Raw genomic sequence first — 17,193 nt, 5'->3', positions numbered from 1 at the left:
TTTTTCAGAAAGTTCCAAAACTTAATATCTTCACTTCATTTCTGTCTGGTTTTGTGATCTGTTTCTTTCTTCATTCAGTCAATCACACCACCCTAGTGAAAAATGAATATAATGTATTTGAAATACATTTATTTTATGCTAAGTATACTGCAAATACATTTACATATTTATGTACTATAATGTTTTAGGTTCCAGTAAAGATGAAGAGGATCCCGTTAAATGTATTAAACTAAATCCACTCCAGTACAAACAAAAGTGAGCGTCTACAAAACAGAGTGTGTTGCACAAACAATACCAGAGCACTGAATGAATCAAAATGAGGGATTTAAATACACATAATGAACAGAATACAAACAGGTGTGATCGTTAAATCAATAACCATGGTGACAAACTAGTGGCGGGAAAATGAGAACAAAGGAAACAGGAAACCATAAGCAAACTGAAGGTACGTTTACACGACAACGATGTGCTTAGATGACAACCTTATCAAAACGATCTCTGTTCACACGGATCTGTGAAAACAACTAATAACGCTGTATTATTTATGCCAGAAAAGTAGTTGGCGATGTCACTTTGTAAAGAAAGACCACGCACCTGTGCACGTACGCATTATTTTACTACAGTATTACTTTGTCTTCTGGGTAAAAATGGCCCTCTGATATAAATGTGAATACATATTAGCCTTTCAGATCTAGAATTCGGCTTTGTTGTGCGAGGATTTTGAAAGGTTCACTTTAGAATCGGCGTAGTCCCAGCTTTAGTAAGACATCAGAGACAGTGTGAATAAGAGCGGCTGGCAGTCTATGTGAACAGCCCCAGCCTTCTGTGAGCTCATACAGACGCTAATCCAGTCTGACTTCTCTCACACACTGTAAAAATAGTCCCACAATGCTTTTAAGAGGATCTCAGTCTCACTCTTTGGGTGTCTATCTGTGTATTGGGAGCCGTTTCAGTCTGGAAAACGTTTCCACTGAGTATGTTGTTGGATATCCGCTGTTTCTCACCTAATCTAATCTCTGAGTTCTCCCAAATATATAACTGCCCCTTTGTGTGAAGAGAGACCTCGGTGAGGTTTATAGCACATCTGTGAGCAGAGCTGGCTTGAGTTAAGCCAGAGAGACTGTCCCATCTGACAGAACCGTTTCATCTCACGCCGGGTCACCGTGTCCTCACCCTGCCGTCGGTGGACTGGACCCTTAACAAAACACAGCCATTCCACACCGCACGTCCTGTCAAAGACTCCACTGTGGGACAGGAAAAACACACAGTCTGTAGTTTTGAGAGCTATTTAATGCCTGCTGGAGCAGATACAATTTTTTTCCTGACAGTGTGAGATTTTTCTAATCACAGCTGATTCAAGTGTTAACAAGTGTCAAGACAAGTGTTGTTAGTGATGCAATTTTTAGCTGCAACCACAAATTCTGAACCCACTGGGCTGGAATAGGAATCCACGTGACAGATCGAAAGATTTCCCCACGGTTTTGCATCCGGATCATGTTGGTAAAGTTGGTTGATTTCGCCACGTTGACCAGCTTTGGTTAATTGCTTGGTTTGAAAATTCTGTGTGAGCTTTTTGAGCATCTAAGAGGTAAAATATACAGAAAATGTAATAAACACTTCATAGTCTCCACTACATGAATTATAAATTGATAATATATTATTCCTTATTAAAGGATTAGTTCACTTTCAAATGTTTTGCTGGTGATTTACTCACCCCGATGTCATTCAAGATATCCATATCTTGAAAAGAAAAGAAATGAGGTTTTTAAAGAAAACATTCCAGGATTGTTCTTCACAGAATGGTCTTCAATGGCAACCATCTATCCCAATGTTCAAAATAAGTTTCAAATGTCCGTCTCAATGCAGCTTCAAAGGCTCTACACGATCCCAGTCGAGAAATGAGGGTCTTTTTTGTCAATACGTTTTAACATGTGTTCTACAATCTAAAGATTCCCTGACAGTTTTTTCCTAATATTCTCCTTGCTAACTTCACTCTTAGCTAATGGCTGATGTCTTTTCTCTTTCTTTTTCCCTTCTCTGCTGTCATTCGTCTTTGGACAGTCTGAACTCTTCAGGTGGACACTGATGTGTGTGTCTCTGTATGTCCTTCCCTACTTGTGTATTGTCATTAATCTCAGTGTTTCATTTTCAGGGTGAATATATGGTGACGTAAGTGTGTTGTGTGTGTGTTTTTTTAGCATGTAACTGCCACAGACACGCATCAGAGTGCTACTATGATCCCAACACCGACCAGCGGAGAGCCAGCCTCAACATGCAGGGAGAATACAGGGGCGGTGGAGTGTGTATCGAATGCCAGGTGGGCTCAGGTGTACAAACACTCAATTATAACACAGAAGCAGTACAGCGGCATTGGCTGTGGCTCAAAACCTACCTATAAATGTATGGCATTTATGGGCAACTTAGGTGCATATAACATTTGTGGGCATCAAATACATGCTCACCGGGTTTGGAAACACAGCTTTTGATGTTTTTGCAAGTACATCCTATGATTTTTATTGTCTCACAGCACCACACAACAGGCATGAACTGTGAGCACTGCATTCCTGGCTACTACAGATCACCTGACCATCCACTGGAGTCCCCAGACGCATGTTCAAGTGAGTCTTCAATCATACACTGTATTATTTTAGAATTATTTATATAATATTTATTTATATCTTTAATACATTTTTATTTTCAGTTTTTATTTAACATTTCACTGTGATAACAACACTGGTCATACATGCATTTAAATGAAAGTAAAACTAGATCTAGTTAAAGCATCTTTTAAAGTTCTTTTCTTTTGCTGTTTTTTTTCTGATACTCACATGTGGTTTTGCAGAGTGTCAGTGTGAGTCTGAGTTTACTGACGGCACATGTGAGGACCTGACCGGACGCTGCTACTGTAAACCCAACTACACCGGCGAGAACTGTGACGCATGTGCTGAGGGATACGAACGCTTCCCTGACTGCTACCGTAAGTCTGTGTGTGTGTGTATGGGTGTGTCTTTGAAGCTTTCATGAAGGTTTTAGGAATTATATTTCAGCTGAATTCATCCAGTGCGGCTAATCTCTAAACAATCATCAAACAATTGTGTTTTCTTGTGTTTATTCTCGTCAGAGATTTACATCAGTGGAGAGGCCCGACCTGCAGGGGAAATCATCAGTAAGACACTGATTTGATTCAATTTGACTCGAATTTGATTTGATGAAACTCTTATTCACTGATTTTTTCACCCGTTTTATTAAATTCTTGTGTTTGCAGACTGTGAGTGCAGTGCTGCAGGCACAGAAGGGAACTCCTGTAGGACAGACCCTAGCACCAATACATGTGTGTGTAAACCTCAATTCACTGGAGAGCACTGCGACACCTGTGCTCATGGACACTTCGGCCTCAACTGCCAACGTAAGGACACACACACACACTCTGCCCCTTTAATATGTTAATGCCGCTGCCGTGTGGTGACATCACATGATTATAACTATTTAAAAAAAAAAAGTTAAATAAACAGGTGCATATATGAGGTATAGTTCATTAACAAACAGAACAGACAGCTGAACAGTTCGTCAATTGAAATGTTTAATATATTGAAGTACTGTATATGAATCTAACTATATCTGAATGTACATTAAAATGATTAAATTAAAGCATTTATTAAATGCTATTTATGAGTCTTATAATTGTCACTAATATGAGTTAATCATAGTGATATTCTAATGTAAGTATATTACTTGTCATTTCTCTGTGTATCTGTGTGTATGTCCATTGCTAAATCCCAGATCAAATCAGCTGTCCCGTTCTGCCCACTTTTGTCTTTTTTGTCTCTGTAAGCTGCAGCAGCAGATGACATCTGAGCAAACACATGCGAATTGTCGCACCAATGTTGTCTGTCTGCTAAACCGCTGTTGTTCTTGTGCATAGCTGGAGTGTTTGCGAGCACAATATACCACCCAAAGACAAAGGCAATGCAAACATGCATATATTTTGCTCCCTTCCCCCCAGGCTGTCAGTGTTCAGGCCAGGGTTGCCTGGATGGGTCCTGTGACGCAGTAGCGGGCCAGTGTGTTTGTCGGAGCGGGTTTCAGGGGTATTCATGCGAGCAGTGTGCGCCCGGCTACTTCAACTACCCACTGTGCCAATGTGAGTCTTGCCAACTCTAATCTCACTGAACTCCAAAATTCCCCATGAGTACTCCCAAACAATGAACTTCACAATGCAGCCACAAAGAAACTGTTTCCTGTGCATTCTTTTACTGCTTAGACGTCTGTTTAAGATCAATTTACATTTTACCCTATTTACTTGCTTAACACACATTCTTGGTGCACCATGATTCATCAGTGCACATTTTAAAATGTAAAATAACTTTCTCCACCTTTACTTTTTGGCTGATATTACTAATTTGATTGAGTGCTGAAATAACATTCCAGAAGCAATGGGAATTTTGTTCTTGTCTTTGTTTGTTTGTCTGTGTATTAGTGGTGGAGATTTTTTAGTGACTCTTTCTGCAGTTTAAATCATTATTCCAGTAGGTGGTGATGAGCGACTGTCTTTATGAATCTGTCATTTGAATCGTTCACTCAACCGATTCATTCGACAAACTGATTCATTCTGAAACTAAACAAGTGACTGTCTTGATAAGGGAGTCATTGAATCATTCACTCAACCCGACCGATTTGTTCAAAAACATTGATTCATTTAGGTACGAAACAAGTGTGTCTTTATGAATAACTGAATCTTTTACTCAACTGATTTGTTTAAAAACACTGAATCATTCAAGCAAAATTGTATCTGCAATGTAAGTTAATCAATCTAGACTATAATACTCAGTTGTAATTCACACAAACTCACACTCAGTTCTTTCTACATTCTTGTATAGAATGACTACTCATGATCCAGTCAATTCAATTCAAGTCACTTTTCACTCTGATATTATCACTCTGTCACATTACAGAAGTAAAATGGATTGCCAATGCATTTCATGTTGACTTTGATACTATTAACATTTCAAGTTTTAATTTCTCTCTCTGTCTGTCTGCAGATTGTGGTTGCAGTGTGGTGGGCTCTGTGCCTGAGATGTGTGACGTGGCCGGTCAGTGTTTGTGCAGGCCGGAGTTCACTGGTCCTCGCTGTGAGCAGTGTCGCTCAGGGTTCCACTCATATCCAAACTGCCAGGGTGAGACACACACAGTGAATATCCATAAAGAAAGTCTCAGTCTGATTTACGCAAATACACTGTCCGTCTCTATTATCTCAACTTGTTATCCTGTTTCCCAGTGTGCACTTGTGACCCTGACACATCTTTGGACTCCAGCTGTAGTGTGTCTGGTCAGTGTAACTGCAGACCCAACTACAGTGGTCCCAAATGTGACCAGTGCGCACCCGGATACTACTCTTATCCCAGCTGCACACGTAAGTCACATGACTCGTATCACGGTGGAAACATTACCAAGAGAAGGATTGTCTGCTGTGACAGGTGATTTTCTCTGTTTCAGCATGTCGTTGTTCAGTGGAGGGCTCTCGCTTCAGTTCCTGTGATCCAGTGTCTGGCCAGTGTGTGTGTCTGCCAAACATTGAGGGTCAGAGGTGTGATAGCTGCATGTCTGGGTCAAATGGCTTCCCCCTCTGCCAAGGTGATATCGCATAGACGTTTGCTCAAACAAAATCCTGTTTATAAATGAATTTACAGTAATACTGATGGTTATCTTTCTCTTTTTTTTTTCCTGTAGTTGGGACGTGTAACCCAGCAGGCTCTATCCGTAATGATATCCTGCCCACTGTGGTGAGCTTTATTGATCTATTTCGATAATAAGTGTAGCTACATTCAGAACGGAGTACTATGATACGGCATGATATTTTAAATATCATGTATAATTAATAAAATAGTATGTGAAGTATGCAGCAACATTTCAGTAGTAGTATGGCTCTTTGTTGTCACAACGTGTGGTGTGCCATTCGTGGTGTTAAAAAAAGAAAGAAATTTATATCTATACAGCTAGGATGCATTAAATTGTTAAAAATGTATAATGTTAAGACGGTTTTTACGTAAGATCTTTTTAAAATAAATGCTGTTCTTTTAAATGTGTTCATCAAATAATCTTTAAAAAATTTATCACCGTTTTTACAAAAATATCAAGCAGCACAACTGTTTTCAACATTAATAATAAGCAAATTATTTCTGAAGGATCATGTGACACTGAAGACTGTAATGATACTGAAAATTCAGCTTCACCATCACAGTAATAAATTACTTTTGTAAATATATTAAAATAGAAAACAGTTACTGTAAATTTTAAAAATATTTGTTTGTTTTTTTTATACGAAAAAAAAAAAAAATCTAATATTTGACATGGTTACTTTTTGATTAATGCTGTCATTGAGGATCTTGGACAGTCTTTAACAAACATTTATTCTTTGTCCCGACTCTCAGTGCTTATTTTTTGTTATGCCTCAGGGCTCCTGCGAGTGTTGGCCGAATGTAGAAGGGGTGGCGTGCGATCGCTGTAAGCCTCTCTTCTGGAATCTTTCTCCAAATACAGACTATGGATGCTCAAGTAAGAGAAAAGTTTGGACACACAGCACAAAATGCCATTTTGAGTGATTGGGGATTCATGTAAACAAATGACTGCCATTTTGTTAACTTTGGTGACCAATCAGACTCTGGTGATAGTGTATTATTTGAATCTGTAGATTGTTTGTTAAACTGTATATACAATAATATATATTCTGATTTGATTTTGCAGCCTGTGACTGTAATACAGTAGGAACAATGAGCGAGGTTGCAGAGTGCACTCAGGTATGGAAATATTTCCAAAATAGCTCCATCATAAAAATGCAATTCCATGAGATAAGTTGGCAAACCTCCATCTGTGTGTGTATCAGAGCACCGGCCAGTGTTACTGTAAACCCAATGTGTGCAGTGGCACATGTAGCACGTGCAAGGATGGGTACTTCAACCTTCAGAAGAACAACTACTTTGGGTGCCAAGGTACACAATCGATTCCAAGCAGATGTTATTAATATTTCAATGAAGAGATGGGTTAGACTCTCGTCCCTGTGTGCATGCAGGCTGCCAGTGTGACATTGGAGGCTCGGTTGGGCAGGCATGTGATGAGAGACACGGGCGGTGTCGATGCAGACCCAATGTGGAGGGACCCAAATGCAACCAGTAAGTGAAAAGCACACACAGAAGTAGCAGTGTGCACTAATCACTTTTCTGTGCGGCCGGATGTCATCACTCTGTTGTGCGTGTTTAGGCCACGGCCGGATCATTACTTCCCAGACCTGCACCATATGAAGTTTGAGGTGGAGGACGGAACCACAATGGATGGGCGTCCGGTGAGGTTTGGTTACAATCCTCTGGAGTTTGAAAGCTTCAGCTGGAGGGGGTATGCCCAGATGTCCCTCATACAGGTGAGACACACACACACACACACACACACACACACACACACACACACACACACACACACACACACACACACACACACACACACACACACACACACACACACACACACTTACAAGACTTAATGTTTGTACCTTGAAGTCATGTTTTTTATTATCAATGGTAAATATTAATTTACTTTAATTTGTGTTATTATTATGAATCTATAATAATGATAGTATAAATAAAATCTATAACAACTACATTACTGAATGATAAATAATAACAAATTGCTGTAATAATAAAAAAGCTATAATATTTATATTAAAAATGACAATAGCAACAATAATGATAATATTAAAATATATATTATTATTAAATATTGTGTATTATAATTCATTTTACTTTTTTGTAAAGCACTTAATGTCGACATTAAATCAAAATTGACTCTATTTACTTTTTTTTGTACATTTGTAAATGTCTTTGTAATCTAAATGTAATCATTAAAATGTAACAAGTTTCACCAAGTCACCAAGTCCTCTCATTTCAGTTCATTCCCTCCGAACAACTGTCATATAGAGACAACTTTTTGGACAATATTAATGTGTACAACATCAAGTCTTAGTCTAGATTTTTTTTCTTGTTTCATTAGAGCCCCTTTCACACAGAGATTCCGGAAAATACATTCCGGAATCTAATGTGTCGTTTGATTTTGGTTCATTCACAATGCCAGTGATTTTTCGGAATCTTTGAGTGCGTTCACACACATCCCGTAAAGATCCCGTAAAGACACGTGACGTCAGGATGTGACGTGTAACGTACGCGCCAAACGATCTCAGCTTCAGCGCGGATAGTAAGGAGCTCCCTGGTCTCCGCTTCATTCCAGTTTGCAAAATTTTTTTCATTCTTTATTTGTTGATGACGAACACTTCTTCTAAGTGTTCTTTTAAGAGCAACAGTCGCACGATAACTACGCCATCACTACGACACACCCCTTACGGCATTGGTCCTGGCTTTTGTTCACACAGGGCGCGTTCCGGGACTGATCCCGGCAATGTTACTAGGTCCCCATCCCGGCATTGATCCCGCCATTAATCCCGGGATTTGTGTTCACACAAAAGGCACTCTAGAAATTTTACGGCAATTTCCCGGGATCAACGCGCTGTGTGAAAGGGGCTTAAGAAGTATATATGTATTTAGTAAAATATGTTACGAATGCTTTTACATTTAGACTTTAAAGATACTGTTAAAGTAATACTATTAAATATAATGTGAATAAATATAAATTATTTTACATTTAAAATAATGTAATAAAAATGTGTTTGTTGTTATTATTAATTTGTAAAGACGAATGAGATGTTCAGGTTCATGCATGTGTGTAAACTTGAGAATATCAGAATGCAGAATATCACTGTGATGTGTCATTGAAATGTGCTGTGTCTTTGGCTTGGCGGAGGGCTTTGATCAAGGGTTTTGATTGGTGCTGCTTGCGTACATTGGCTGCTGTGTTGGGCTGTAGTGCTGGTTGGTGGTGGCTTTGAGGAACAGCTTTGCAATTGTCTCTGTTGTGGGCCGTTCTTTCTCGCTCTCTAGCCTCGGGTTCTGGTTGAGGTGGTGGTTGGCTCTCCAGACCTGTTTCATGTGGTCTTGCACTATGTGAACCGCGGGGGAGTGGACGTGAGGGGGCGGGTCTCTGTGATCGAGGATGGCAGACACTTCCTCTGTGGGAATTGTAAGTCTTTGAGCACCTCTCTGTTGTACTGATCTGCCTTTTCTCCATCTTTCTACCTTCCTCACTTCTTTGCTCACTGAGCTGGTGACTTCCTGTCCTCCTTGATCCTCTCTTTGCAAACCCTCCTTTTTCTAACCATATTCAAGACACTTACAGTGCAACCTGCATCTCAGACCTATCACATGATCACCCCCAGCTTGATCAGAAAGCCACAGGTCTTTAACTCAGGCCTTGTTATGTGCTGTACACCCTCCCCTCCTCTTTCCCTGTCTCTCCTCTTCTCCTTGTCTTCCTTGTCCTCCATCTCAGAATACGGTTAAAATGATGGTGCACGTACGTGAAGCAGACGTGTATCTCACGCGCTTCATCCTCAGATATGTAAACACGCGGTCGGCCGTGTCGAACGGTAAAATCACAGCCTTTCAGAACAGCAGAAGAGGTACGTCTGGCGGTTCAGTGTCGTAGTTCTGAACTGTCATTGCTTTCTTTCTGTTAATTGAGGTTCCGGAAAATAACTATTTGAACTTTTGACTATATTATTATTAATATTATTATTATTATGATTAATTATGCTGTTTTATCTATTTTATTCAAGTAGCAAGGTTCACCCAAAAATGAATCTGTAATCATTTACTCATGATGTGACTTTCTTCTATTGATCCCAAAAGGAGAGTTTTAACAGCATGTCCGAGCTGCTTGTTTCCATACAATAAAAACTCAAAATATCACAAAAGGCATTGTAGTATTACTATAAAAGTGGTCTATATGAAGCATCATACCAGGTCATCAGTGATGCCACATGTCATTGGTCCTTGCACTTTTAAAAATAAATTTTCATTGAAACAACTTGCATAATATTTGTCTATTAAGCTTATGAAGCTATCTTCTTTTTTTATTATCTTCTTAAACTAGAGCTTGAGGCATATGGACTTTTTTTTTTGACAGGAACAATAAAGTATAACTAAATGCTGCTCGCTCTCTCTCGGGGGATCGTTTCGACAACGTTTTCGTCTGTATGAGGAAAAACGTAAAGGAAAAACATTTCCCTGTAACGTGTAAACATACAATTTTGATGTTTGGAGTTTAGTAGGATTCATCTTTCCCCTTTTACTTTTATTGTATGGAAAAGAGCAGCTGGAACATTCTGTTAAGCTTCTCCTTTAGTGTTTCACAGAAGAAATAAAGTCTCCATGAGTAAATGATGACAGCTTTTTCATTTTAAATGAACTACTTTTAGTACAACTATCTTGATAATAATAATAAATGGATAAAAATATGTAACTTCATAACAAAAGAGACATGTCATGTTTTAGTAATTCATCAAAAGCTGTGACTCCATACCCATAAATTGGGTCTCCATCCTTCTCTTTTCAGGCTCTGAGCAGTCTAAACAGATCGTCTTTGCTCCTAGTTCAGAACCCACATTTGTGAACGTGCCTCAGAACAGTTTTGTGGAGCCATTCGTTTTGAACCCAGGAACCTGGACTGTGATCATTGAGGCGGAGGGCATTCTGCTGGTAGGACCACCCCTTAAACATTCCCTCTACATTATTATGAGCAAACGCTGGACACACATTCTGTCTCTTTCTCTCTGCAGGACTACCTGGTGCTTCTGCCCAGTGCCTATTATGAGGCTCCCATCCTGCAACTTCAAGTGACTGAACCCTGTTCATACAGCAACACACAGAGCGCAAGTCAGAAGTCAGTAGTACAGCAACGTTTTGTGTATGTATGTCATGTGTATACCTGTTAATGTGCAATGTGACTAAAATAATGTGTCTTTTTGTGTGTTTAGCTGTCTGCAGTACATGTATCTGTCTCTGGATGAGTTCCCGTCCATCTCCAGTAATGATGCCGGCTGCAGGTTTGATAATCACCTGCCTAGACCCTGCCAAACTGAAAAGATCACACCTCGCCATCCCAGCATGGCCATCTGCAGTGGCAATGATGTAAAAACAATAGCTATGTTTCCATCCAAAGTTGTGAAACTTATGCGCAAAATTGGAATTTCGCATAAAACATAAAAAAATCCCATCTGTGTGTTCAGATGAACGTTCAGCTGCGTGGTCGTGTTCCTGTCCCCGGAGAGTACGTATTGGTGGTCGAGTACGCCAGTGAAGATCAAGCCCCTCAAACACTCACTGTGTCTGTCAACTCACCGGGTGAACCCACTCACCAAGAGCAAATCACACTGCTCCACTGCAAATACAGGTGTGACGTTGCGGCGATTGCCCTTTCTGTTCAACCTGCTCTTTTGTGCTTCAGATTTTCAATCTCAACTTGAATGGGTTATATACTGTAATTTTGTAGTATTTTATGTTTTTACCCTGAGGTCCATATTTTACACACTCTCTCTGACCCATTGAATATCATACCTTTATAACTTCTATATTTCCTCTCTTATGATTGAATAGCCACTTTGCATATGAAATGAGTCAAATTTATTGTTTTAATGTAACATCACAGCCACAACTACTTTTTACATCCCATTTAATTGTTCAATAGGTCTTTTCCCCCCCCGTAATTTCCTTCTTCATTTGCTGATTGAATTCTGTCTCTCTTATTATGTGTGTGTATAGTTTCCTGTGCCGTGCAGTGTCTGTAGATGACATGAAACGCGTGGCGGTCTTCACTCTGTCCGCAGAGGCTGATATCCAGCTTATCGCCGTCGACAGAAGAAGCAGTTTCTTTCTTGTGAGAGAGCTCGTCTGCTTGAATTCGACCATAAAAGCTATTTGTGTCCATTGTAATCATGGCATTTACAAGTGTGTGTTTTGGATTTCCCCTCCAGCACAAAGTGTTCCTCGTCCCTCGAGCTCAGTTCACCATGGAGTACCTGAAGCCCAGAGTTCACTGCATCAGCACACATGGTTTCTTCGCTCCGGACAGGTGACTAACTCATACATCTTGTGAATCGTGAACAGCTTCAATCAAACATTTTTGGATTGTTGCATCAAGCGGGATTACACTTTTTTTCACAGTTCAAATCACAGTTTTTATTTTATCATGCATTTTTTTGTTGCAGAACTTTAATTTATTTTATTATTTTATTTTTTATTTAGGTATAACTTACTACTCTCTTTTTTAGATTATTTAATTTAGGATTTTTTTTATTTTATCTTAAATTTCCGGGTGTGCACATTTTCTAACTTTTCTACAATAAAACACTTGTTTTGTAGATTTGTTTGATTTACTTTCTTATCTTATTTTATTTTTATTTTGGTGTGTACATTTGGGTGTACAACTTTTCTAACTTTTTCTTCACTCAAGCTAGTGGTGCAAAGAATCACTCACGGTTTGGATCATATTACAAGAATATTATATTATAAGACAATGAATAGTCAGTTATAAAATAAGAACAACTACACAAATTACAAACAGAGATGAATGCAATATAACAAAGTTACAAATAAAGTAAGGTCTATCAGTAGTATATAATAATAATTGAATAATTTAATGTGAATGACACTGTATGTGTTCACTATATGAATTAAATATAGATTAATTTGTTGTTTGACATTAATGTCATAGACAGCAGCAGGAATATTAGGCTGCTGTCACTTTAAGACCTAATGCACGGATCCAATATAATGATACATATCCAATTTCTTTCTAAACTGTTAAATTTAGACATAATCGACTGTGTTTATGAGAATACTTAAATATTTTAAGATAATTTTGTGTTTATTTGTTTGTTCAAGTCACCTTCATTTCAAGGGCAAGGAGACGTGAAAGAGCTCGAGTCAGTGTTCGCGTCCTGTCTTGAGACACGGATCTCTGTGTGTGCCTGTGCACACATAGATAGTAGTGTGCAAACATCGAATTGAGTTCTCTTTAGCATCTCCTTGTGCTTGAATGGTTTAAAATCACCTAAATGTTTAAATTGGCAAAACGTCTAAATATATGCAAATGATAAACTTTCACTCTGTGATGATTAAACTTCGCAATTAATCTGCGAATCACATGCACTCCGAACCGTGGGACCTGGTTTCATTTAATTTAATTTATTTTATTTAAAAAAAACATTATTCTTTCACTGCCTTAGCACTGACCAATCAGTGAATACTGCCAGTTTTAGACACATGATGACATATACCAGTTTTATGATATATAAATATGCTACAGCTATAAGTCAAGTTTTACAGCTATAAGTCAAGTTTTATATTCTTTTTGTCCAGCGGCTCCTGTATCCCGTCACGTTTCCAGAATCCTCCTCAATCTTTGGTCCTAAAAGAGGGTCAGGCTTCTTCTGCACCGGAGCAAATTCTGGCTTCAGCCCCCGATCCCTCCCTTTATGCAGACAGACCCATGACCTCTAGGCCACCAACCGCAGCTGATAACAGTGAACACGTGCTTCTGGACCCTAATCAGGTACATCAAGCCCATTACACTCTCATTACTGTGCATCCTGTGCCTCCTGTCTTCAAGGTTGTCTCTTTCTGATGCCTGAATGTTGATAAAAAGTCTTCTAATGTTCATTTGTCTGCATGATTTCCCAGAATGCTGTGGTGTATTCAACACGTGTACATGCACTGGGCCGTTATGTGTTCATCCTGCATTACCATCAGCCCCTGCATCCAACTTACAATGTCCAGGTGTACATCAACGGAGGACGCATATGGCAGGGTGAGCATTAAACAGATGCACACTATTGAGTTTCTGTTTTAGCACTAAAAACATTTGTTTTATTAATGGTCACTCTTTGTTTTCCAGGCCACGTCAACGCATCCTTTTGTCCCCATGGTTATGGTTGTCGTAGTGTTGTTATGTCAGAGAACCAGATTATCCTGGATGTGACGGACCACGAGGTCATCCTGACCCTGCGTGTTCCAGACAGGAAGACATTGTGGCTGGTGAGTGTCATTATGCAATTTTATTAAAGGTTATTTGAATTCTGTGTTCAAGAATGGTAATAACAATGACACTTCTACACTCTCTTGTGTTTGTGTGTTAGGACTATGTGCTAGTGGTGCCAGAAAGCACTTACAGCTCCAGCTTTTTGTCTGAGGAGCTTCTGGACAAATCCTACGACTTCATCAGCAACTGTGGACAACACAGCTTTTACATCAAGTATGACACTTCTAAATGTGGAAATATACATTAAATATAATATAAATATTAAAAAAGATTAATTGTTAAAGTGTTGATTAAAACTGAAACTACTAAGAATTGTATTTGGTGATTTGAAACAAATCTGAAATAGAAAAAATAAGATGAAAAACTTAAACATAAAAACTGAAAGAAAAATTAACTAAAACTTACACTAAAAGTAAAATAAATAATAGTATATAATACTAAAATAACAGTTACAAGTGAATTTAGGCATCAAAACATTCTAATGTACAGTTTAAATATATTTATTTTGAGATTTGCTAAAGATTATATTTAACAGTATTGTTAAAATATTAGTTTTTTTAGAGTTATTAAAGCAGCACTAGGTTACTTTTCAACCTTAATAATATATTTCCAAGTCTCTTGTGATGGTACATCGACTTGCAATAGGTTGAATGACACGTCTGCCATAGCCTGACGGGGTCTGTAGCGTTTTTAATCGTACTTTTAAACTTCGGGTTTCGGGTAGTAACCGGCAAACAAAGAGAACTACAAAATTCGACTGCTTTACGGCATATACGTCACTTCCGCCACCACCTCCACTTCCTTAAAATCGGACGTGCGAGCCAGACTAGCGTTTGTTTGCCAAATGTTATAGTCATGGCCGAAGCAGCACAGAAAAGCAAGAAAGCAAAGGTTTTGTCGGAGGAAAGCAACAAGAGGAAACGAGAAAGTGATCGTATTAAAGGCAGAGCGAGGATCAACATTGGGCCAGCGTTTCCTCGCTGGCGTGAGCTGAAGGAGGAGGAGGGGTGCCCGATGTTTTCCAGGGATTATTCTCTTTTTTGAGCGACAGTCCCAGAAAATTCATATTCTTTCCCGGGACACGAATTGTCCCGTTTTTTTGTGAAAATATACTTCTAAAGTAGAATTTCCTGGTTTCAAATTAAACCGTTTCCGTCTACCGCTACTGTGTTTTCTTCATAGTTGTGTACAGTACATCCAATCCTGTGTCCGTAAACGGGTAAAAACCATGGTAAAAACGGATAAAACAGTGGATTGGCCAATGCCAGGCGTTTACTTTTATTTGATTGGAAGCTCAACGTATCGCCTAGCAACTGCCTGTGCTGTCGGTCGGTCGCGCGCGCGCATCAACACACATCCAAAGATGATACAGTGTGAGTTTAGTTGCTAGCTAGCTTTTTAAAAACTGTCTATTTACATCTATTGTGTGAAATGGGGAGAGAGACGGACGAGGAGGATAACCACTGTCTATGAGGATAACACAACAAAGTCGGATGAGCCACCAGTGTCAAAGAAAATACTATTTACAACCTACAACTCAGACTCAGACCCCAAAAAAATAATAATAATCTGAATGTCCCGGTTTTTCAAAAATCAAAGGTGGCAACCCTATGCTCGACCGATGCGGACTTTCAAATATCAAATGAAAGCCTATGTCTAAACGGCGTGTACAAGTTTGGTAGGGGCTACATTCTTGCAAGTAAATATATAAGATGTACAAAATAATATTTTAGGATACCTAACATGTCTGTGATATTTGTTTATTTGTAAACAAATAAACAAGCTATAATGCAAATCGATTTGTAAAATTTGCAGATTCATCTATGGTAGCTTGATATTATAATATTGACGATATATGGTTATTATATCTACCACTCAAACATTGCATTGAAGTATCATATAGATTCAGTAAAACGGTAACCAATAGACTAGGCTACTATAATGACGCTGGCTTGTAAACATGAGCATCGCGATCATTTGTCGTTTGAAAAAAAAAATAAAACCCATGAAATTATATTCATATCATGACATGCTGAAATATATGCCAGTGTACCTGGATGAAGACATTTCACACGCGACGCAAGCAGAACACCTGCATGTGAACTCCTGCAGTGTTCTGGGCTATCATGGTTGTCAACAAATGCACGTGCATGTGTGACAGAGTTTACGACAGTAGTAGAGGACAATACTGTTTCCCAACTGTAGGGGGACCCCGAGAGCAAAAAAAAGAAAAGTAACCTAGTGCTGCTTTAAATTCAGACAATTTAATCATTTAAAAGGAAAAACAGAGAAAATGACACAATTACATATGCAAAACTGACTGATGCGTTTTATTGTGTGGATATTTGTCGTTATCTGCTATGACATTATTAGAGTGCCCTCCATCCTAACATTCCCTCTCTCTTCTCAGCCCTTCCACAGCCTCTGCGTTCTGCCGTAGCTCTGCCGTGTCTCTGTCTGCGTTCTTTAATAACGGAGCTGTGCCCTGCGGCTGTCACGAGGTGGGTGCGGAGAGCGACACCTGCGAGACCTTTGGTGGACAGTGCAAGTGCAAACCCAACGTGATTGGCCGAGACTGTTCCCAGTGTGCCACAGGATACTACGGCTTCCCCAACTGCAGACGTGAGTAACACCAGCCACATGGTGGGGCGATGCATTGATTGATGGATCCATGGATGATGTTGTTTCCTCTTCTCTCTAGCATGTAACTGCGGTACACGTCTGTGCGAGCCTGTCACAGGTGAGTGCATCTGTCCTCCACGGACCATTCTGCCGGAGTGTGTCGCCTGTCAACCCCAGACGTTTGGCTGCCATCCTCTGGTGGGGTGTGAGATGTGCAACTGCTCCAGGCCTGGAGTGACTTCACTGGACATCAGCTGTGACACACACAACGGCCAGTGCAGGTACAGTACAGCAGGGCACACACACACACACACACACACACACACACACACACACACACTCACGAGGATGACTTTTTTAAGAATATGAACATTTATGAATATGTGATTTTGAAATTTGCTTCAGTCTGCCTAAGGAATGTCTGTTTTGAGTTGTTGTTGTTTTCAAACATGTTTAAATGTATTTGAAATTTGCATGCAAAATCAGAATTTTTGCATCTACGTCTTGCATCTTGCTTTCTTATGAATTCAAAATGGTTGATTTATTTTTAATATATACAGTATAATATATAAATATATTTCAATCTCTTTATTTATA

General features: G+C 39.3%; 1 protein-coding gene across 1 annotated transcript in view; it reads left to right on the top strand.

The window, feature by feature from the left end:
* Positions 1 to 17,193, top strand: part of lama5 (laminin, alpha 5) — a 72,941-nt gene that overhangs the window by 33,730 nt on the left and 22,018 nt on the right. The window contains exons 8-35 of the mRNA XM_079587449.1: positions 2,199 to 2,317; positions 2,528 to 2,618; positions 2,843 to 2,977; positions 3,122 to 3,166; positions 3,266 to 3,406; positions 4,004 to 4,141; positions 5,040 to 5,174; positions 5,276 to 5,410; positions 5,494 to 5,631; positions 5,728 to 5,780; positions 6,453 to 6,552; positions 6,742 to 6,794; positions 6,881 to 6,986; positions 7,067 to 7,166; positions 7,255 to 7,411; positions 8,979 to 9,117; positions 10,492 to 10,634; positions 10,715 to 10,818; positions 10,913 to 11,066; positions 11,165 to 11,328; positions 11,697 to 11,811; positions 11,909 to 12,006; positions 13,296 to 13,488; positions 13,617 to 13,743; positions 13,831 to 13,970; positions 14,072 to 14,187; positions 16,385 to 16,596; positions 16,676 to 16,877. Coding sequence (XP_079443575.1) covers positions 2,199 to 2,317; positions 2,528 to 2,618; positions 2,843 to 2,977; positions 3,122 to 3,166; positions 3,266 to 3,406; positions 4,004 to 4,141; positions 5,040 to 5,174; positions 5,276 to 5,410; positions 5,494 to 5,631; positions 5,728 to 5,780; positions 6,453 to 6,552; positions 6,742 to 6,794; positions 6,881 to 6,986; positions 7,067 to 7,166; positions 7,255 to 7,411; positions 8,979 to 9,117; positions 10,492 to 10,634; positions 10,715 to 10,818; positions 10,913 to 11,066; positions 11,165 to 11,328; positions 11,697 to 11,811; positions 11,909 to 12,006; positions 13,296 to 13,488; positions 13,617 to 13,743; positions 13,831 to 13,970; positions 14,072 to 14,187; positions 16,385 to 16,596; positions 16,676 to 16,877 — 3,553 coding nt within the window. The remainder of the gene's footprint in view (positions 1 to 2,198; positions 2,318 to 2,527; positions 2,619 to 2,842; positions 2,978 to 3,121; positions 3,167 to 3,265; positions 3,407 to 4,003; positions 4,142 to 5,039; positions 5,175 to 5,275; positions 5,411 to 5,493; positions 5,632 to 5,727; positions 5,781 to 6,452; positions 6,553 to 6,741; positions 6,795 to 6,880; positions 6,987 to 7,066; positions 7,167 to 7,254; positions 7,412 to 8,978; positions 9,118 to 10,491; positions 10,635 to 10,714; positions 10,819 to 10,912; positions 11,067 to 11,164; positions 11,329 to 11,696; positions 11,812 to 11,908; positions 12,007 to 13,295; positions 13,489 to 13,616; positions 13,744 to 13,830; positions 13,971 to 14,071; positions 14,188 to 16,384; positions 16,597 to 16,675; positions 16,878 to 17,193) is intronic.

This window comes from Phoxinus phoxinus, assembly GCF_949152265.1.
Source record: "Phoxinus phoxinus genome assembly, chromosome: 18".
NCBI classification, from domain to species: domain Eukaryota; kingdom Metazoa; phylum Chordata; class Actinopteri; order Cypriniformes; family Leuciscidae; genus Phoxinus; species Phoxinus phoxinus.
This window is presented reverse-complemented; position numbering and strand designations above follow the sequence as displayed.